Source organism: Opisthorchis viverrini (assembly GCF_000715545.1).
Source record: "Opisthorchis viverrini unplaced genomic scaffold opera_v5_52, whole genome shotgun sequence".
In the NCBI taxonomy this organism is placed as follows: domain Eukaryota; kingdom Metazoa; phylum Platyhelminthes; class Trematoda; order Opisthorchiida; family Opisthorchiidae; genus Opisthorchis; species Opisthorchis viverrini.
Window position 1 is genome coordinate 266,258 of NW_008751708.1, and position 22,557 is coordinate 288,814.

Sequence of the window (22,557 nt, forward strand, 5' to 3'; positions counted from 1 at the left end):
ACTCTCTTGGACAAGCGATGGCTAGGTATCCGCAACATGTCGCAACCAACGCAGCTTCCGATGCTGGACACATTCTTCAATGGAAGTAGCCGTTGCACAACCAAAAACTCGCTTTCTAACTGCCTCATTATTTAATCCCCGATACCAACTCACATGAGCTATGGCTCTGAGACAACGATTGTCGAACACCTGAAGACGTCTCAGTTCCGCTGCTCGAACAGGCCAAGTCTCAAAGGCATGCAACCAAATAGTCCGCACTGTAACTTGATACACACGTCCCTTGAGGTTCAGGGATACACCGCTTTGACGCCATAGGTATCTCAGATTAGCAAACGCGGCCCAACCTTGCAGATTCGTGCATTCACCTCATCTGTCACGCTACAATCAGGACCAATACAACTTCCAAGATACGTAAAACGCCCTACAAATATTAGTGATTCCCTGGATTGCAAGTGGCCTATTCCGTGACTGCATGTCCAGGAGCATGACCTTACACTTTGTGGGTATGACTTTGGTCAGTTCATCCAATAACTCTTGCGCCCCCTCCTCATCTACGAATATGAGAACGATGTCATCTGCATATTTCAGATAGACAAGGTTTTCGTCACAGGCTATTTAAAGATCGGGGTTTTGGAGACCTTCCAGCGATAGTCTCAGGATTTCATCGACCATAAAGTTAAACAGGAATTGGGAGAGTGGGTATTCCTGATAGACACCACTTAATGTACGGAAGCTTCTGGAGAGCTGGCCGTATACTCTCACACGTCTGGAATTTGGGAATGCAAAAGGTATATTATGTTCACGAACTTCCAGGGCATTCCTTGGTGGGCAAGCGTGTCGAGCAGAACAGACCGGTCAACCGAGTCAAATACCCCTTGGAAATCCAGGAATACTAGAATTGTGGGTCGCTTATACGCATGGCGTGTTCTACCACCTGACGAAGAATGAAGATTCGGTAAACGAAACCCCTACAAGGCCGGAATCCCGCTGGCTGCTCTCGAGTCAGTGTCTTACGAGCCACCGTAAGACGACGAAGTACAAGTGACGCCAACAGACTCGCCACGACCGGGGTCAAGCTGATCCTCTGTGGTTGCCACACACTACGAGCCCCATTTTTGAAAGTGGGCACTATCACCGACTCCCCCCCAGTTGTCTGGGACAGATTCTTTTTCTCAAATGCAAGCAAACAGATCAGACAAGCGCTGACTGAGGACTCCATCCTCATCTTTGAACAATGCAGGTGGGAGGCATCCGGACCAGAGGCTGGGTGGCGCTTAAGAAGACATATGCAGTCGTAGACCTCCGAGGCCGTAGGTAGTTCCACGTCCACCGTCCAAGTTTCTACGTCACCTGTGGGTTCCAGATGGGTGCCAGCTGGTGGCCATGACAATTGTTGTTCAAAGTATTCGGCCCAACGGTTGAGACATTCTTGTTTATTCGAGATGGTCACTCCCTTCTATAAACTTTTCACTCGTGATCTAACGCGCTCCTCCATAATAAGGATCATTGATGACTTTAACGTTCACAATGCCCAATAACCCTGTCACCCCTACAACAGCCACGAGGTGGTCGTAAAACGGAGTCTTCTTTGATCACTAAGTGCTTACCCAAAATATCTTTCCACGCTTTGATAGCGACAGTCCACGGACCCTGGAGTACACCCTTGCTGTAAGTCCCTTCCCTCACCTCATGCACCTCACTAGATTCTTCTTCACATTACCCGCTCCGAGCCAGTTTCGATCCCGTATCCCCGCCGAATTCTCGACGGCTTTTCGATCAACTGAGAAGTTATGGGCCAATCTGGTGACTCACTTCTACAGGCGTTTTTAAAAATAATCTCAATTTTCTGGACAAATGTTACGCATAACGGTATGCATAAATTTATTCCGAACATTTCCAACCCCGATATTTATCCCTTAATTCTTAGTTGTGCTCTGTTACGTAGTACAACTATATCGGCATTTGCGAAGGCGCCCAACCACTGGGTGATCATCTGCCACAGCCAGATCTAAACCCTATAAATTCCTTAACATTTCCCTCTCGCTCTGCTTGCCTCCCCTGATTTGCAACCCTCAGAGTCCCTGACTGTAACCTTATTACGCGAAATGAGGTTCTTTTGTGAATAGCCTGTATTTGTCCTACACTAGAATACCGCTGTCATGTTTGCAGTCCGGCTCCCTCCTTTTATCCTTTTGGACTTGGTCAACTCGAGGTTATTAGTCTCTTTGTCAGCCCCTCCCTAACCGGCAACCTTGAGTCATTATCCCTCCAGTGAAAAGTAACTTCCCTGTCTCTATTCTGTCGCCAGTCACACGAAATTTGCACGCGTCATTCTTCTCCGACAGCCTTTCAATCGCACCACTCTTTTGTTTTTCACTTTCCAGTTTCCAGTCGAAATAACTGTTCGTTCCGTGATTCATCAACCCCTGGAATCCTGGAAAAATCCTGTATTCGTCCCTGCTTAAAATTTTTACATTTTTTCAGGACTCGCGCCAACACTCAAAAAGATGTCGGTTTCTATCATCACTTTACGTAGAGATCCACGACACTGAGCCTTCCACCTCTGTAAACTGGTTTTACGTGAACTGAAAAAAATCACCCACGTGTTCGACATTCACTTCGATCAACAAACCAGTGCAGTCAGTAACTGCAACCTGGTGGTGTACCAGTCTTCGTGCTTCTTTCTGGTGGCACGGCAGTCAGCTCAACAGCAGTTCGTAAAACTGTTATTCATGAAATGGCCGTCTCTACCGTAATGCTTCCAGAATGACCTTAAACCCCAACTGGTGTGGTGGCGGTCCAAAAAACAACCAAAACAAATTGTACAGTAGGTTGCGGACACAATCAAATCCCAAACGAATTGGAAAACATGAGGAACCCAACCGTAAAGCTGAACAACAGTTCACGCTGTTGAACTGCTCCACATAAACCTATCTGATCTGTTAAACGGACATGCTGCAAAGGACTGTTTCATAGGAAACAGACAAAGCGCGAGACGAACGCGTGACCGCCGGGGTGATCACGTGGCCTATCCACTACTGTCTACGCGTGTAACCAAACAGATGGCATAGCAAAGACAGCAGACTGAATAACACACGTCAACAATACGTCAACAATACAAGACTGGGTAGACGAATGGATTTTTTGCAAAACCGCTTTCGCTTGCTGTTGTTTGATATATTCCAATAAGTACCAGTAAAATCACCATGTCCGGTTTAGCGTCACGTTACCCATAGGAAACAAAACAAATGAGTTTTTTCATAGTACCAAGGCTAGAGGACTAGACAAGATAGCCGGTGTCAGACATAGGCTATGAGACGAACTGTATTCTTTTGAATGTGTAGGAGGTCGTTGGCTGGACGGACGGGATACCCATACACAAAGGGTATATTTCTGGTGAGAACAGGAGAGGCTCTCATTTAACGTTGCCATATAGTTTAGGATTGCGATTCAAAAGACCGAAAATAACCATTGTGCGACGCAACCACTTTCACGCAAAATAAAATTACACTGCTCAAGAGCAGTCAGCGCTTTCAGAGCAGCCTCAAACAGCAAATTCCCTCACCAGACACCGGGAAGGACACAGGAGGCAAAGGTAATTGGGTCGGACAAGCAAACATCAGTCGCTTTGTGGAGACGCGACAGTGCTCAGATTTACGGTCGCATCCATACTATCTAGCGGTTTATTCCGAAAAAGTGGGTACTACAAAGAAATGGAAAGTGGCCGGAGTACCGAAACAAGGTTGGCAGAACCTACTTGCAATTGACAGTACAAAGTTTATGGTCCCCAAATGGATGGTCGAAAGGCAGCTTCTAAAATCCCGGTCTCTGACCAGATGCATGAAGACAGACAGAAGAACGGCAGAAACAAAGCACTGGTATTTGGGCAAGTGGAACGACAGAACAGACGGGTTCAATAAAGTAGAAGCTGAGGCACAGTGAAATCGAAAGAGATGTGGCAAAAACGGTATACAGGAAAAGGATAATGCGTACAGGAACCAACCGAAAAAAGAACAAGTATCGGAGAAACAGGGGGGATAGAGTAGCTCAAGGGTGACAAAGATCCCGTTACCACCTTCCAGAAAGATGTACCTATTAGCTATTCGGGAAATTAATATGATAGCAAAAATATGTCGATTAAATTTGGAATTGTAAATACTACGTACAGATCATGTGGAAAATGTCCAATCCACCAATGGGTCGACAAAAATACATCATAATGCTTTCTTAAAAATGAGTAGCTGGTAGAAAAAACATTAACACTGAATAGAGGAAGGGAGCAGACCATGAACCCACAGCGATTTCGGGGAACCTGAGACAGAGATGCACAAAACAGACAATACGATAGGGAACCACACAGGGTGTGGGAATGTGGTGACGAATGTACAAGTGTGTTCAAAAATAGGCAGTTCAAATATTGGTTAGAGGAAACGATATACATTTGAATGCATGAAGCGGATGGAGTGATATACAATGAGAATAATGAAGGGATCAGTGCGACATCCCTAACCCAACATCAAGTAATGGAAAAAGGCTCCGAAGTTAGACTTTGGGAGGAGTACCACGCAGAATGAAGCCTAGCTGGTTCCAGAGGAATGGACGTTATTGGCCACGGAGATCAGCGGAAGCATAGAATACTTGTCACCAGAATGACCAACGGGTTTTGAAGGTGAACGATTAATACCATCCTCTGGTTTAGAGCTCGTGGCCAAGCCAGGATTCTGGTAGGAAGCAGCCGCATCCCTGAAGTGATCGACGCACAGCTTGCAACTCCAACTGCCCTCGGGAGGCTCGGACAAGGGAGGAGTGAGACAATACATGTGGTAGCCACGATCACAATCATCGCAGAAAAGCATTTGTTCCTGCAGAAAAGAAAGGCGTTTTTGCTCAGTTGTGCAAGTCATACGTGTTCTCGGTAAGCGAACTTAGATAAGTGCCAGCTGAGAAGTTCCAAACAAGCAAGCTAGCCCTAACAATATCATAGATGGAAAAAATATGCTGTCACATTGTACGAGTGTCCAAAGGCCCTGTAACCTGCATCTAGTAACTAAGTAACTTAAGGGTGCAGGGAACAAATGGTAGGTGGTGAAGGGAGAACTGGAACGATGGATTAGCAGGAAAAGGGTTGATATATGTCGAAAATGTCACATTGGACCGTTCGTTCAGCTACAGCACCCTTTCGGTGCCTAACTGCCATGCCACCCCGAAGGAACCCCAAGGCCGGGATACTGCCAAGTTGACCAAGCTTAGACAGGGAAGTCGAGAGGCAGAGTTCGGGTTCGAACCACGGACCTTCCGGTCAGTAAATTCGTGCTCTAACCACCTGCGCCATCTCGCCCCCCTAACCAAATTGGATGACAAGACAGCATCGTTGATGCGGATCGCACATCACGGTATCATAAAAAAATCGTTCAGAAGTAAAACCCTTTCGGTGGGTAGGTGCCATGCCACCAGAAAGGAGAACGAGAGCTGGGATACTGCCAGGTTGTCCAAGCATAGACAGAACATAGTATCATACATGAAGTTGAGCGTAAACCTGAACACGTAATTGCAAGAATACTACTGCAAGAAGTTAGACTGCTTTCTAGATATTACAGCGTCCTCTCCGTTAGTGAGAAGTGTAGTAAATTTGAATTCTACAGCAGAAAACAAAAGGGTTAAGTAGAAGTGCGGCAGAAGAAAGAAGGAGCAAGGATCAGAAAAGTGTGTACGTCTGTTGCGCAATCGATTGTATAACATAGGCATCCGACAAATTGATACGTTGCTTTTAAGAGGATGAATCAGTCTATGGATTTAATAGGGCATTATGTAGACGCAGCAACAGCAGCTTTTCCAGATATAATGGACATTTTCGAGATTCATTGTGATATGGAATGGTTCAGCGGTGGGGGGCATGACAGATTCGCAAAAATTCTTGATCACAACGATACCATGAGTCTGGTGAACACAATCAAAGCTTAGACCCAGGAACCAATAAAGCTAATTTAAATGGTGACTAGGCGGTATGACATAAGCCAGACTTAGTTCGTCAAAACTTGAAAATTACCGGCCGGTAGCGGTTCAATCCAGTTTACAGGGGTCTATATACCGAAATTGCAGAGGTCCTAGCTACTACTGTTTTCGTTCGATGATGCCATGGACACAAAGAGTATTGCTACATGCGCGATGTCATGATCATATAGATTTAGTATCGACACATTGAGGTTTTATGGGTGTTATGGTCATTGAAACGCTTTCTGTGGAGGTGACTGTTGCTGGTAGTTTGTAAAGTTCTTGGGGTCAAAACTGCCAGGGCTGAACTTCCAATGAATATAAAGACGCAAGCATGTGCTACGGGTTTAGGCATTATTGTAGCATTCGTTTTGTGATGCAATAGGTTAAAACGGATTGTTCAAACACCCAAAGATTGTGAAAACGGAAGTGTTATTATTCGTGGACACAGTGAGCACCAATTCCGTGCAATACAATCCGGCCAACTTCAAATCCGAAATACGTTTATGGTAAGGGTCACCGGTTATACGAAATGAGTTCACCGTATTTGCAACATATTCTTGTCAATGCGTGGGAGATCTGTTAGGAATTAGTTAGAATAGGCTTGAAAATTCACACAAATAGACTGAATTAAGAAGTTTTCGGCGATCTTAGATATTTCCTAATGTTTGTTACTTGTTACCTCACTTCCAGTTGACTCCGCAACTAAATCGTGAAAAGCCATCTCTGAACCATCGTAATAAACGATGGAAAATCACGGATTGGTCTGTTTATGGCTGACTTACACCAAGGCTGTTCTTTTACCATCACAGCAAATTCGACTACACTAGCCTATGTAGGGGGTCTTACCCAGGTATGTTGAGTTTGACCGCATTGTTGGTAGTAGAATCCACTTTCTTCCGGCCGGTTCGGTGTTCGCACAGGAAGATCGATGCTACACACTAGCATATAACTTGAGAGAATTTGACAGCTAGCGCAACTTCGGACAGTTGACGGAGATTCAGTTCACTGCTGTCAGCCAAGCTCATGGCTGAGGCTAGGCAGCCATATTTAGTGTTAATTGCTCACTCGTGAGTCGAGCAACCTTTCTTCCCAGCGAAAGTATCCCTATGTTGCTACCTAAATAGCCGAGTCCGAGTGGTTTCACGGACGACTTCACAATTCGACAATGGGGTCGTTACTTGCTAGTCTTGGTCAGGACGTTCCCAGTAAATTAAACAAGTTCGCAGCATCATTTGAGTGCACATCTGCGAGATAATCTGAAAGAAACCCGGTATTCCCCATGTTATTCGAGCTCAAAGAAAATGAACCGAAGATTCAGTCTGATGATAATAGCTCACGTGCTCGCTGTACCTCGAGTCCCTTTAAGATTATAATTTTCCCATCGGCAGTGTACTAAGCAAAAAGTATCACAAAATTCAGTCACAGAATGACAGTCAGCCCTCGCAGCCACTATCGTATTATTTTGGAATATTTAACATCCACCTAAACTTTAGGAACAGCAGTTCTGGATTCAAAGACGGGCCTCTGTACTTAGCTACTGAAAATGACAAACGTAGTCTTGCGAATATTCACTGTTTGTGTGTTAATAGGTTTTTTAAACCAAAGTATAGTCTGCCCTCAATACATGGTGCAGGTTAACCTAAGTTACCCCGCTTGCTTTACAGATAAAGTCGAACAGTAGAGAGCTCTTCTGTTCAGATCGGACAGCGGATTTCCTCTGAAAACCAACCTCAGAGGAGACCTACCCTTAAAAGGTTGCGACCCAGAAAAAAGACCGCAAAGGACTGGCTTTGGTCGGCTCACCAAGGGAGTGATCATTATAATGCGTTTCAGTACCACCTTATTAACAGCCATAAAGTGAAGAAACGATGCACGACGTTCCCCTGACTTTGTGTTCATCAGTTTATATTCGAACGGGCCAAGCGGCAAGTTGACGACAGACACACTCGGTCATCCGTGACCCCAAAAGTACTACTGATACCATTCGTAGTGGGCCATACAGAAGACCAACCATCTCTCTCCATAGACAAGAAAGATGTCAGTCAAACAAAAGCTGGAAATTCCGCATCACGGCATACAAAGTAGACCCAACATACAAACTTTAAACAAACAGAAGGAGCACATATATGGATCTCAACTCACCTCGCAAATGAATGTTAAAGTTAAAAGTTAAGGTTAATTGTTCAGCTGTAACACCCTTCCGGTGCCTAGCTGCCATGCTCCCCGAAGGAAGCACGAGGGCTGGGATACTGCCAAGTTGACCAAGCTTAGACAGGGAAGTCGAGAGGCAGAGGTCGGGTTCGAACCACGGACCTTCTGATCAGCAAATTCGCGCTGTAACCACTTGAGCCATCGCAAATGAATGTACAACCCTATTTACATGAAATTCGGTACCCCCTTACTGGATAAGATCGATGGACACTCGGGAACTAAGCTCAAAGAAAGGCGACACCGTGACGAACTATCGAAATGCTGTTAACAACCACATGGTGGTATCATGTCACGAAAAACACTTCGACATGGTGAAGATCGTCCTAACTGAGAGATGAAACGGCTTTCGTGCAGCATATCCAGTTGAAGAGCACCATAAACAGGAGATTCATATTCTGTCGACTTTCTAGTCAACACTAATTTATATAAATCCACTTATGTAAAACCCGGCGTTCAAGTGGGAAAAAGGTTGATGGAAACTCGAAGACTACGGTCGTATGTTGAGTTCCAAGAAGTGTGGATCCGGTTGTGAACTATGGGAGCTTCCGTTAACTTTATAAAGGGAGTTACGTCAAGATAATCTTCGAATGTTTACACCGGGGAGGGGTTGGTTTGAGTAAACAAATACAGAGGCAGTAACCGTTAGCGTTGCATTGTATATCTGTATTTCATTGTTCACTGCACTTCGGCTGAGGACGTCTCTTCTTTTCTATTTACATGAATTGTTGCGTACCGTACATTCGGAAAGTCAACTCCATATCGACTCCATTGCGTGTTCACTGTATCTGGTTTACAAATGTATCACTTATGGGTTCCGGTCGGCAGACACAGTATCTTAATGATACGGCCTTCTTCGGGCTGCAGTCAAAGTACGCCGTTTGTGCGAGAGGCGTGTTCAGATTTGACTCAATATCTTCGACCGAACTAAGAGGTACATCGGCCTCACCAAATAGATGGCTGATAATCAACTTCACCTAACCATCAGTGGAGTCCAAACGACTCAACAAGAAGGTAGTTACATTGACCACCTTGTTTGCAATAAGAAGCTGGTAGAAACAGTTAGACAGCCAACCCGAACCGTTCCCAAGTATTTGAGACTGAAGCTGAATTAAAACAGAGAACGTACGTCATTTTCTGAGGTCCCACACAACCAACATGTCTTGCACTCGATGCACTGCCATCGATAGGTTCGAACAGATGAAACCATGTTTGCGGTGAACTGTAGACAGGTGAAGTGGGCACATCTACCGCAGTCGGAGCAACGAAGCATATCCTCGGGTTGACCTGTTTTTTTGTTTAGTCGTGCATCACCCAGACAAAAGTCGCAAGCGTACTCCGTATCCGACGTGTTTGATGTAGACCATTTTCCGCCGCCAGCCTCTACGACTTAAAGGGAATTGATGGGGATCGGAAATGAAATGAACAGTTGTGGAGACAGCCAAACCGGGCAAAGTGATGGTTTGAAAAATGCAAGCGCACCAAAGAGAAAAGATTGAAAAACAGTTGTTTTAAGAACAAGAACAAAACAACGGACACAACATGGGCACTAACGTCCCTGAGTAAGGAGCCATTCAGCAAGAACACAAATCCACACGGCTCTTGACGAAGTTAGATTTGGAGGGATCAAAGATTCTGCCCATTAAAAAAGCATTAATACTGCGATATGTGCATATAAAAAACGTCATAAACTTCAAGCGAGTAGTGCAAGTACAAACTGCACGGACGAATGCATAACCATCTGCGTATTTCGGTTCATTCTATCCGTACTTGGAGTTGGTACTTCAAAATTCAGTAATCTCCTTCTATTTGTATCCACTTATATGATTTCAAATCGCCCTGTTCAGCGAACAAAAAATGACCATTTCTACCCACAATAACAATCACGCATAATTTCATCAGTTCGTGTAAGTGCACGTGTGAAATTCGAAGTAACCAAAGTCGTGAGATTTCAAAAAAGTTCGTTTGTAAATTAGCTCTTGTAAAACGTTAGCAATGAGCATCGCATTAATTCCAGAAGAGATCTGCAATACATTCGTTCATGATGAAACATGGCAGATTTCGGCAGCATGTAGAGGTTTGGATATCACAAATGTGAACGGATGAAAGCCCAAAAAGTGGTAAAGAAGTGGGTCAACAAATGTGAGGAGGCCAAAACGGAGGAAAATGAGGTTAGCACGCAAAGCACGCGGATTATCAGGAATACACCGAAGTAAGCGTGTGGTTAACGATGATCGGCTTCAAAACGCACATCTGCTAACGTTGTTGTATTCATCCAACATCACGCGTGTAGGTGAACGACAGGAGCCCTTGGTTTTGCAGAACACAGCCTAACTACCAGTTGATAGAATGTCGTACATATCCATAGCCGGAAGTCTGCCAAAAATTAAAGGTGCTTAGCAGTCTCATTACAAACCACGTGGGAATAATAAAAAAAAGCTACAAGGCTGTATTCCAAGCAATCAATCCTTAGTTCCTAAGGTTTTAAAGTGTATTTTACCTTGTAAAGCCACGTCACCTGAAGAGCGAAAAGACCCAGTGTGTGCGATTTTATCTCCATTTTAGCAGACAGCTCATGGTATTGGCACAACTTCCGTGCAACGCGACTAAGGTATGATAGTTCAGCTACTGTCTAGACAGAGGCAGTCGGCAGCTTCACGTCCTAACCACTGATCTATCTGGAGCACAGTAGCTGGATGACTGAACCAGTTACTAGAATATATGCAGTAGTCACCTCAGCAATTGATATTCTTTGAGATTGCTAGCTTCACTAACTACTATCAGATATCGGTTGAAAGGCATCACGAATGAGAGTTCAGTGAAATCTCCTGTTCATAATAACTAACACGCGAATGAGTGGCGTGCATAACGTCAGGAACTGAATGACACGCGAGTCCGTTTCGGGCGTTAGACATTGAAAGCGCACTTCACCAAATGAAATGATGTGTCAAAGTTGTACATATTCGGCTAAGACAGTTGAGCGACTCATTTCGAAAAAATGCAATAGAGACAGCAGCCCGCGGCGCACCTCTCACCAGTTGAAACAACGCTATAACAGCTTATATGCGATCTGAGGTTTCGAAGTCTCCGTTCGAACATAAATTAAAAGCAACGGGTGGAAATGAGTGCGGTAATCCTCAGATAATTCGTTCAGCCAAGAAGCCTTTTGACAGGAAATGGCGCCAAGCAACGGAATCTCGAGGACCTGTGACGAAACCCTGTACAAATATTCCAAAAGCGAGCTATCCCAAGATTTGACAAGAGCGGTAAGGAGAGCTCAACCAGTGGAAGCCTATTTGCAAGGTGCTAGGGGTGCAGCGTAAGCCTGAAAGCAAGATAAGTTCGACGCAACATCCTCAATCTCCGTGGTTCTGTGAAACGCAATTACTTAATGTTACACAGATGATGCCAGTGTAACGGACTAAACATCAAACTCGAAACCCACCAGCGAACATTGCAACCTCGCAGACATCCATGTAATCGGCATCCCAAAACTGAAGTATCCCCATCGAAATACAAAACGGAAGGCACTTGGTAGCCAGTCCTCAAACTTAGTGGGCGAAATGGACACTGAGATCGTTACCTAGCTTCAGTGCACACTGTCCTGACTATTTGCTAAAACAAAAACCACAAATTATAGGATCGTGCCTGAGACTGGTCTGTGTATACATTATCTCCAAATTCTGCATCGGCCCAGTGTGGCGCACGATTCACCATGAAGATGCCAATCATCGTACATTCGTTGGATTTGTCCAACTATCAACGAACGGACCTGTACTGCAGTTCAGTTGTTTGTTAGTCATCAAAGAAGGTGTAAAGGTTCCGGCCAACACAGTTTCGGTCACCGCGAACTGGAAGATCAGGGAAAGTAGAACCAGGCAATAGAGGTGATGGCTTAATCAGTTAGTTGATATTGAATCATTCTTCTGGGAAATTGCATAGTTATGCACCGCAGGCGGTAGTTTTGATGCAGATGTTTTTTTTCACTACGGACACTACGGAGCGATATCTATAAGTGTCACTAAACCATGATGAGTGGAGCCGCGGAAGCCACTTCCAGGAACGCGGCAGAGTTTAATAGCTCATACTTTTCATACTATGTTACCAGGTCATAGAACGTCCATCTTTCTGTTGCCCCCAATCAGTACAATGTTGGGTGTTATGTTGCACATGACTAAACTTCGTTCGAAAAATTGCTACAATCATCCACTATCACTTATCAGACTAAAGTTATGCAGTTGTACAAGTGACAAGCGACTGCGAAGAAGTCTGTGGTGGATGACGACAGTGGAGATTCAGCCGTCAATTAGTACACTGAATTATCACACTGTTCGTACAATGCGAAGCAATCGGTGGGCGTTACTGTAAATATGGCTACAGTCTGACTCTCTCAGCGATGTGATTGTCTTGAAGTACACTGCGAAATGTAGTGATTGTGAACATAAATGGGGTGAATAACGTCCTCGTCACATGTTTCATCTGGTGATTCATCCTACTTAACTGGATAATGTATTCACATTTGAAGCAGGTTGTCTACAAGAAGCTTTCGGCTGACACCGAGTGTATGCTCAAAGAACTCAAGTAGTCCTTATCATCTAAGCGTGCTTATCTCACATGAGAACATCAAAAACAGGCTATCATTCCGTTCAGTTAAATAAACTGAACAAACCGACATGGATGCAGATGAGCTCGTTACTACAAAGTGTTCGTACCAAAAACACTACCTTTCCGTGCTCTTCAACGACACTCCTGCCGTAGGACGTCTCAGTTTTGTATATACGGGAATTTCGGACAAATGTTCTTGTGGATAAGCAGTACAAGCTCTTTGAAATCTCCAGTTGTCCGGAATGACTGTAAAAGTTCATCCCGTCAAATTTCCGTTAGAGAAACAGATCGGGTGATCAGCTACCACGTCAGCGGTTGCGGCATTCCCCAGCTAATTTCAACAACTAAGTTCNAGCGGTTGCGGCATTCCTCAGCTAATTTCAACAACTAAGTTCGAATTTGTGCAGTACCCCTCCCTAAGAGAAAAGGGCAGCTTTAAGGCAACGGGAACAACCACTTCAAACTAGAACCGAAGGTCAGACGGTTTGGCTCTTCAGATGCCTGATTTATTCCCTACGCTATTGGCCCACTAGTTGACAAGTACGCCAACAAATGATGTTATAGGCATTGCTGGTAGTCTGTTTCCTCACCCTATAGGGTTGCTCTGGCTGTAGGTCAGCCTAGAATATGCACACGGCCCTACTGTTAAGGAAATGTTGCAGCTGAAATATGCGTCGGTGGTAACGCAAATGGAACACAGGATGCAGTGGCACAACTCGAGATTAATCGAACTCCCATGACCGCCAGTGTCTTCTGACATCGTTTAAATGACATGGAAAGTAGTCGCCCGATATGAGCTGAGTGATGAAAGGTGAAGGCTAGGCATGCCTACCGTATTTGCCTGTGCTTCGGTCACAAGCTGTTTAAAAAAGTAAATATGCAGCATGTCCAAACAGGAAAAATGGATTATTTCGTTAAATAACCGAAACAACTAGATACCATCAAAATGTCATTTCTCAGAAACAGAAAGCGCAGAATACAACTGCTGACGGTCTCCCATCTCACGAAAAGACAACATACCTTGTTCTCACAAGAGACCTCCCGAAGATGTTTCCACGTGCATGAAGTACACCTTAGAATGTTCAGGCCTCTCAAGCAATCGCTTAAGACCGGTTCTGTAAGCAGTCGTTCTAGAGCAGCTCTACTATACAGGACTTCTCATTAAACTAGTGCGAAATAGTCACTAATTTACGTGCTGGGCGTTAAAAAAGAGTCCGAAATCAAACCCAAATTGGCAAGCAATAGCTCCATACTGTCCTTGAGGCTACGAAAACAGTTTAGTTCCAGGCGCCAATGAAGAAAATGGAAATGATCCACAGCGTCATCAGGAGTTCAGTACTGCTGCCGGAGAAGCATCAAGGTTAGATAACACACTAGACCTTTTAATCACTAACTCAATAAGCCCTAAAGAAACGAATTTAGCAGAGCTACTATACAGTACTTCAAAAATTTCAAAAACTCCCAGAATGAATCAGGATGTGAACTACACAAAGCGATTATCTGCCAATACTTCTTAACAGTTGCGCCTTTTGGATGAAAAATTAACTCAATTAATCGGGAGGCCACGACACCCCGTTTGGGAACAGCCAATGAAAAACTAGAAACACTGCGCTGGCAGAGATACAGTGCTTGAAAATGCACAATAAATGAGTAACGAGAAAAGCCAAACGTCACAGGGTGAGGACTTGGTGAGTATGGCTTGACTCGTCTTCGGGTAAAAGTTGGATGATCGGTCTTAGGGTTGTTTTTTAAAACATGTGTGGCATTCCGGTACACCGAAAACGTTCGCTTACTGCCAAGCTTTTGAGAAAAGGACTGCATAAGGACCGTAAACATGCTCTCAAGAGATGTGGATGTTCTGACAGTCTAGCTATGCCCGCACGACGATGTTTTTCATGACTGGAACTAATCACAGGTTGTTAGGCCGGTACGTGGTAACAGCAGCCTGAAGTGAACGAAACCTGGCGGATAATCGGAAACAAGCTACCAAAGACGCTCTCACACATTTACTTACGACTTTACTCAAGTCACAGCCACTTTGGACTCGACATATGTGTGCCCGATAGCATCCCACAAAAGGAAATCAATCCCCAAGCTCTATGTACCTACAGTTAATGTTTGTATTCTGAAGCAAACGAGACAACGGGTTGGCGAAATATAGACTTTTGAGAACTACCTTCATGGTGACCGGAGACTCAACTCCTGTTTATGATATTCTTCATATGAATTTGCAGCAAAAAGGCCGTCTTAAGTTCCAGTTGATACGATATACTTTCTCGATGAAACAGATTACTCATAAGGTTGCTGAGAATTCTCCGACAGTTTGTCAGGCATTCACGAACTCGAGGATTAGTGTATTCCGTCAAGAAGATAGACTGCGACACCTCTGATATCATACTGTCTTTCTGCATTACATTCACTTGAATATTAACTTAAACGAAAGGTTCAGTTGCGTTTCCCGTATTCACATATTGTGGGCGTTCAGGGGTGGACCAGTGGCTCTCCATAAGTCTTCCTACAAAATGCGGTATCCGGTAAGGACGTCTAAGAGCTGCATGACTTGACTTACAGAACCACAAGACAGAGGTCAGAACGCTTTTAAAAAAACCAGTTGTCCTCGTAAGTGACCTGGAGGGCTGCTCAGATCATTATTACTTATTCGAGAAGCAGATGGTGCATTCATTTTTGTATCAAGTGATTAAAGTCATCCGCTTACTTTCGCAAGGCACTCGACTCGAGGAGAAATTAGGGAGTTTGGGGCATTTTGCATCCCGCGGAATCTGAGCTAGCTCTGAACATACAGCAGAAAACAACAATGGATGAATCTCAGGGGTGAAAACCCGTTTGGCTGTTGTAATGCATGGATTATAAGAAAAGTCCGCTACCGAGCCCCGAGTACTGTGTCTTTCTCGAAATCATAGGTCCTTCATGGAGTTGTAACGAGACATTTGGAGAAAGAGCGTTGAGTAAAGTTCAACAGAAGAATGCATCCAGTATCACAAGCTACAATAACTGCAGCATGTGTTCTACAAACCTACTTGCATACCGAAAACAGTGTTATACTTCCGCGCCTAAGGGGAAGTTGGGGAAGTCAAACGCTGAATTGACAAAAAGGGATCAGAGCGATTTGGATAAAGTACACGCGTGAAGTCATAACGGTGTGAATTATATGCAGACTTGAGGTATACGGTAACTGTACCAGTTCTACTTCTCCACCCTGCCGTAGTGCTCAAGCTTCAATGATACAATCACAAACCAGGCTACACTGGCTCAAACTTCGTTTCAGAGGGTGCAACCATGCCAGAAAGGCCAAACGGTACACTCTCCGAAAGGTCGCAGTTCTGAAGCCGATAAAAATAGGTTCCGTCACGATTAATGTGGTCAGCAAGAAGAATGGATATGGTCATCCGGGTGGGTGGGATGAACACATACACAGAGATGAGGTACATATAGGTGGTAGATTAGAAGTCGATATTCAGGGTTCGGATAATGGGAAGCGACTCCTTCAGATTTGTGCTGAACACCGTCAGTTTCTGGCCAGTACGAACTTTGAGCACGGGCGCTCACACCATCAAACGCAAGCCAGTTATGGACTTATTTAGATCGTGTAGCTGTCGGTTACAGATGGACAGCCCCAATAAAAAAATGTTCTTCCTTCTCGGTTTCCAACTGGACTCCGATCATACCATTGAGTGGGCTCGGTTAACAGTTCGCTTCACCTCTGGATTACGCACGCCGAAGCAGGGCAATCCCATTCATCAACTTCGAAGATTTTTAGTAGCTCAAGAATATCGGGCTGGTCCGGTAGGAAAACTACTGGAAACGCTCAGTCACGCTGATGGCGAAAAATGTTTGAAGAATGAATCGAACAGAGTGGAAGAAGCCATGCTTTCAACTTTTAGGGCCAACCCACTAAATAGACATTGGGTATCGTCGAAATCACCACACCAAACTACTACCAGCGACTAGCGGCTAAGATGGAACACACGCAGCCCTCAAACACCTGAAGAATGACAGAAACACTGGTGGATTCCGAAGGCCCAAAAGATTGAGAAGGCTTTCGCTACAAGCAACATCCACCTTCTGTTTCATGTGATTCGATAAACCGATCAAAAGAAGACTGGTATCGACTAAACAAGCTGCAAAAAGGATGGAACGGCAATTCGCATGCAAGCCGGTCGTCTTGGGTGATGGTCTGGGTACTTAGGAACAGTTCAGCTGGAATACCTCCAAACTGCCTATGAAAGCACTCAACCAGCTTGAATGAAACATCGGCCATCAACAACAGGGATCCAGCGCAAAATATGACCCCGCCATCGTAACAGGGCAGACACCCAGATGGTCTGCACCCTGCACTTTTCAGAATTGGTGAGGCCCTGATGTGCAGACTGACAGTCTTATTATGGAAGATTTGGGACGCAAATGAAAGAAAAACTGACACTGAGAACCCAATCCGCTGGCCATTTTGATACAAGTCACGGAAATCTGAAACCAAATTAATCGTAACCATTTGCAGCAGTGTGTGATTTGTTCGGTGTAAGGGATTTACATCAGAACTCACTTGAGCTGCCCCGCTCGGAGGCGAGTCGCTTGGGACGTGTGGAAGATGGCGTTGCTGGTAAACCAACGCCTTCGATCAATGAAGCTAGGACTCCCGTACTGGTTCTCAGGTGGGTATCGGAGGCCGCAACTGAACTACTGAGACCAGAGGAAGTGGTAAATGGACCATTAGAATGATTGTGCACATTTGAATGCGGGGTCTGACTTTGGACAGTGAGATCGGACAAAGGAACAACACGACCACTACCGGTCCGGGTAGCCTATGAAACAACGGAAAGGTGAACAGGAGGTGAATAAAAATAGACCAAGAAAGAGCAAAACCACAATTCGCTGACCACAATTCACATCATCATAAACTGCTACGGATATATCAAGTAGACAAAGATAAAGGAATATACCGGAAAAATTGTCAGCCAGCAGGCAGCTCGCGATGATGCATCATCATTATCATGATCATTACTGAGAGCTTCAAGTTCTGGCAAAGCGCGGTACATCGGATAACGATCCTGCGTCTTCAGGTGAGCATCAGATAGATGCTTCTTCATCTGCCTTTATGTTATGCCGCATCGGTCAACGGACCTTAGTGGTGGTTACTGAAAACTTAGATTCTGGGCAATGTTTGCCATATTGCAGCAAGAAACCAGGTCGGCCATTAGTTCACCTAGGCGGCATTGGTTTTCATATTAGCTCTTGGGTCAAAAACACTCAGGCATGGCCCCAGGCACACTTCACTTGGTAATTAAATCTACCTTAGCAGGGTTCAGCGTGTTTCAGAGCAACCTACCGGTAGTAGTTTAGTGGATCAAGAAATGATCCCACATGACCAGTAAAACTACTCAATGAGAGACACTTGTGGTCAGAAAAGAAACCGCCCCCAAGTAAGAAGTCTCCCTTCAAGTGGAGTTACACAGAAGGACATCCAAAAAGCCTGGAGGCTATCCGGGCTGATCTCGTAACTTTAACAAAATGATGTCCTTGTCTCCTTGTATGGGCCGAATAACGGATATCATAATTCAGGTATATTGGTAGACACAAAAATTCCTTTGTTGGCAAACGACAACGGGTACCGTCAGGAAACTTGATATTATCGCACCGTTTTAATTCCAGCTGTTTATAAGCATGTGTTAAACTCCACATGAACCAGCATTGTTTGAATCGGGTCCAGTGAATTCACAATTTATCGTCCAATTTGGGAGATAAAGTAAATAATAACCGTTCACCATGACAGACTTTCGATGCACTATTACCGTGCAACCCAGAGGTATGAGGGCTGAGATATTGCCAAGTTGCCCGCAACTAGGTAGAAGCAATTGAAATGCCAGAGGTGGGTTAAAACCATGAACATTCCCGTCTCGCCTCAACCACCGAGCTGTCTCTAGTTCAGTCTGGGAGCGTTTTCAACCGTACCATGTTGCGAAGTGCCAGCAAAGCACAATTCATTCAAACTTCCGGGCTCACATCTATGCATACAAAAGTACATGTCTCATTTTGTACAGGACTAGTGGACTAAATAAGCTGAAATTTCAAGTAACTCGAGTTCTACATTGCAGACAACCCACTGCAAATTCGTGTGATCCTAGTGCGCAGAATTTCGAATTTACTCCACCGTGAGTGATCCTTGAATCTGGAACACAACAGTAAACACCTAACTGACTAACTAAACAAAGGTAAACTACAATTGCCACACCTCATCGGGTAGTTAAAGTATGGACTTTGTGTACAACACCTTTGCTCTAAGCAAGTTCCGTCTAAGTGATGACCATTCATACAAAACAGTGCAAATATCAATACAACACAACAACAACTAGCATTTACTAACGGTGGTAGCCACCTTTGATCTTGCTTATTGATGTAGAGTGGGTAACTGGAGTTCCAACAAATGCCGTCCTAACGTCAGAAGGAAAATTTCCAGGATTACCAAACGAGTCGATGTGTGTTATTTTTTCACATGTGATCAACGAACTTAATCCTCATTGGAGTTCGGTGTTTACTTAACGTGTTCTCATGATATGAATGGATTGCTATAGATGTGCTGTGAATGTCCTTTGTTGAGGAGCCTCACTGTAGTGGTACAGAGGTTGTTAGCGCACTTTTCGGAGAACTATTATGTGATTGGTTGTGGTTGGTTCGTAACAAAAGAGGTTTAAAATGCAGTGTCAATACAGTGACCGGAAGTATCGACAAAACGCAGGCTATATGGAAGCGGATACATGAGATGTAATCGGTCAGTTCCGAGAATGAAACTGACAGCAGCTGTTCCAGGTCCCCACTGGAGGACTGAAGGTCGAAGAGACACCCATTCCAACGTACTCGTTCGCAAGTGCAGAATGAACTATTCGATCAAAGACAGCTGGTGAGAAAATTACCACCATCTGAATGACGAACAGGGCGACCACAAAGCCGGCTCTCAAAATAGCCGTTAATAGTGACGGGGAACTTGGACCTGGGAGCGAACAATCGATTGGTAAGAGAACACAAGGAATTTTTAAAGTAAAAACAGAGCACAGTGGAGTAAGATGTTGTAACCTGATGTTTCGGTTGACGTGGGTAATCTCTTTTGAGGATACCTGAAAAAGTCTGTTCACGGATGCCAAAACGTCAGATCACAACACTTTATTCTACTATATTGTGTTTTGACTTTAAAAATCCCATATTATACACCACAGGGCGCTCAGTCTATTTGAAACTATCCGAGCCGAATTCGGCCCGCAACTCGTAAGAGAAAATATTTGCGTGGAGCAGAGGCCAGCGTGAGAAGTTACCAACAAGATAGCCAGCAGAGAAGTTAGTTTATTAAATGCAGCATGCGATTTGAGTAGTATTGACCTCCACCAATACTATCTTGAATGAACTGTTGTGGTTGTAAATATCAGTGCCAATCTGAACGTTGGTGGTCACAAATGAACTGGTAGCCACGATCTTTGACGGTGCTTTCTTGTGGGAAAATGTGACAAGTGGGTACTGATTTATCGACGAAGAAAATATGGCAGTTAAAAAGGAATGCAGGTACGCTGAATAGCCTTGTTCATTTACTTGGGGATGCTGTGAATTGAAGTGGTAATTGAGGCCAGTCCGCGACCGGTACCGGACGCCACAGATCTCACACACAAACGTGGGTGCGGAAATCGGGCGGTCGTTTGAGTCTTCGTCGTACTCACGATAACCAGAAAAGGCTTGAGCACGCCGACGACCGCCTACCCCTTGACTGAATGACCGATTGATTCGCGCCGACTGAATAGTGATGCGAAAAAAACGAGAAGGGGAGGAGCAAAACGATCGTTATTAACACCGGATGAGTGCTGCAGTAAATATTTTCCGAGAAATTACCAGAAGATAACATATAATGAGCCTTTGACTACGAAACTAGGACGCTACCTGTAGCTTCTGAGTGACCCAACAGTGTGGTAAAGCCTTCCTAGGGACCCGCTGGGTTAAAGAGAATTATCTAGCCCCAGAACGCACAAAGTAATAAAGAATATCTGACCCCTGATTCCATAGCATACGGTAGAGACTCGTCAGGCACGAAACATTTGTTAGGAACGAACTTCCAGACATCGTAGCTTACAGTTTAATGGAAGTATTAAGCCAAAAGCAACAAGCTAAAGAAACGGCGACCTATATGTGAACCGAACCTTAAGCTTTAAGATGGTGAGAGAGAGAATCATGAAGTTTCGGGTAGGTTAGCGTTCATACTGTGAGTGGAGTTGGCTGAAATGCTCCTGGCAAATGGTTACCAAATGTGTACATCAATTCTGGAATCAACTAAGAAACTCGCAGTCAACCAAATACAGTCTGCTTACCATTTAAAGAACCGCAACAAGTGTTATTGCCTTAAGAACTAGCGACCCTCGAACGATGGCTTATGGGTATCAACCTGCATTGACTAGTTCCCTCAGCGAAGCTAATACTTGACCGGTACGGTTTTGGTCATAAAGACGCATCTTCAAAGTCATCATATGCCTAGTAGTCTCAGAATCCCAAGGGGTAACTCATTTCTTGGGTGCTGTCATGGTGTGTAGATGTCTATGTGTTACCACTGAAACAGTGACAAGGCCTGATACGACGACGCGGTATGGACAAATTCTTCTCAAACTGAGCATCCGAAGCTACACAGCGGTAGGGTTTCCTTACAAGTTACACGTATGTGGCATCAATACGAATGCTTCACCAAGAGTGCTGCGTGCTTCAGCAGTTCGTTGATAATCTACAAACCTGTCCAGGTGATTATTAATTATTTCATCCGATTGTGATCAACAAAATAGATATATGATGACAAGAAGTTTGCTGACACGAACTCGTGGGTTTGGAGGAACTGAAGATCATGTTGGTCAACAGAAGAGTGAAGCATAGAAAATTAATTACCCGAAGTTTTTTTCGCCGCCTCCGGCTGCCATAGGTTTCGTCTAAGAAATCACTAGCGTCAGAATCTATATCGTAATCAGGTCCTGCAGCCCATGTACTCCGACTGTCCTCGTCCTCGATTTCTTTCAAGCTCGTATCCGTAGCCACGTGAGTTACTACGGGAGAAATGATGAGAATAAGATGACCAATTACATTTGGCGGTTCCATTCCACAAGTCAGAGTGACAGACGACCGGGGCTTGAGAATACGGCCGCTTGGACTTTTTCCAGCGATGCGCAGGATACTGATAAACTTTTGTGAGAAACCCTACAAATAAGAACAAACTGAACAAAAACTGTACCTGTCGCACGTTCCTGACTATGTCGGTAAAGATGGCATGGTCGCTGTGCAATCCCGGTGGCATTGTCCAAGAAGGGTAGACGAGAAAATTTGTCGTTTTGGATCCGCCGGTTATAGCTTGCCGTGAGGTCTAGCAGTCTATCATAATTGTACTCTTTGATTTCAGTAGTCATTTGAACTCAATCCCAAGAACTCGGAGAAATGCATCGAGATGTTCAGTAGGATTAGGAAAATATAAACTGAGGCATCGAAGTAAAAGGCGTCTATCTGCGCTAGACATACTAAAAGAAAAGAACAGGAATGGACAGTAAGATGAACAGTAAAGGGCATGCAAAGTGCCTGTTAATTGGAATCCTCATCGTCGTATTTGTACTCGAACGAGAAGGAAGTGGTGCTCATGTGTGACGAGATTATGTTCTCTGTCGAAGAATGAATCAGGGAACCACGCGTCTCCGCACGTCAAAATTGTCCATTTATTGATGCCATTAA

At 44.5% G+C, this 22,557-nt stretch overlaps 1 protein-coding gene across 1 annotated transcript; it reads right to left on the minus strand.

The window, feature by feature from the left end:
* Positions 1–384: 384 nt before the first annotated feature.
* T265_13279 (hypothetical protein) lies at positions 385–22,241 on the minus strand (the record flags this gene model as incomplete). Its single annotated transcript, XM_009168120.1, is given in 10 exon segments — positions 385–611; positions 639–766; positions 808–934; positions 940–1,456; positions 4,602–4,862; positions 9,332–9,591; positions 17,369–17,627; positions 20,401–20,598; positions 21,730–22,035; positions 22,065–22,241. Coding segments are annotated over 10 exon segments (2,460 nt in total).
* Between the last annotated feature and the right edge of the window lie 316 nt (positions 22,242–22,557).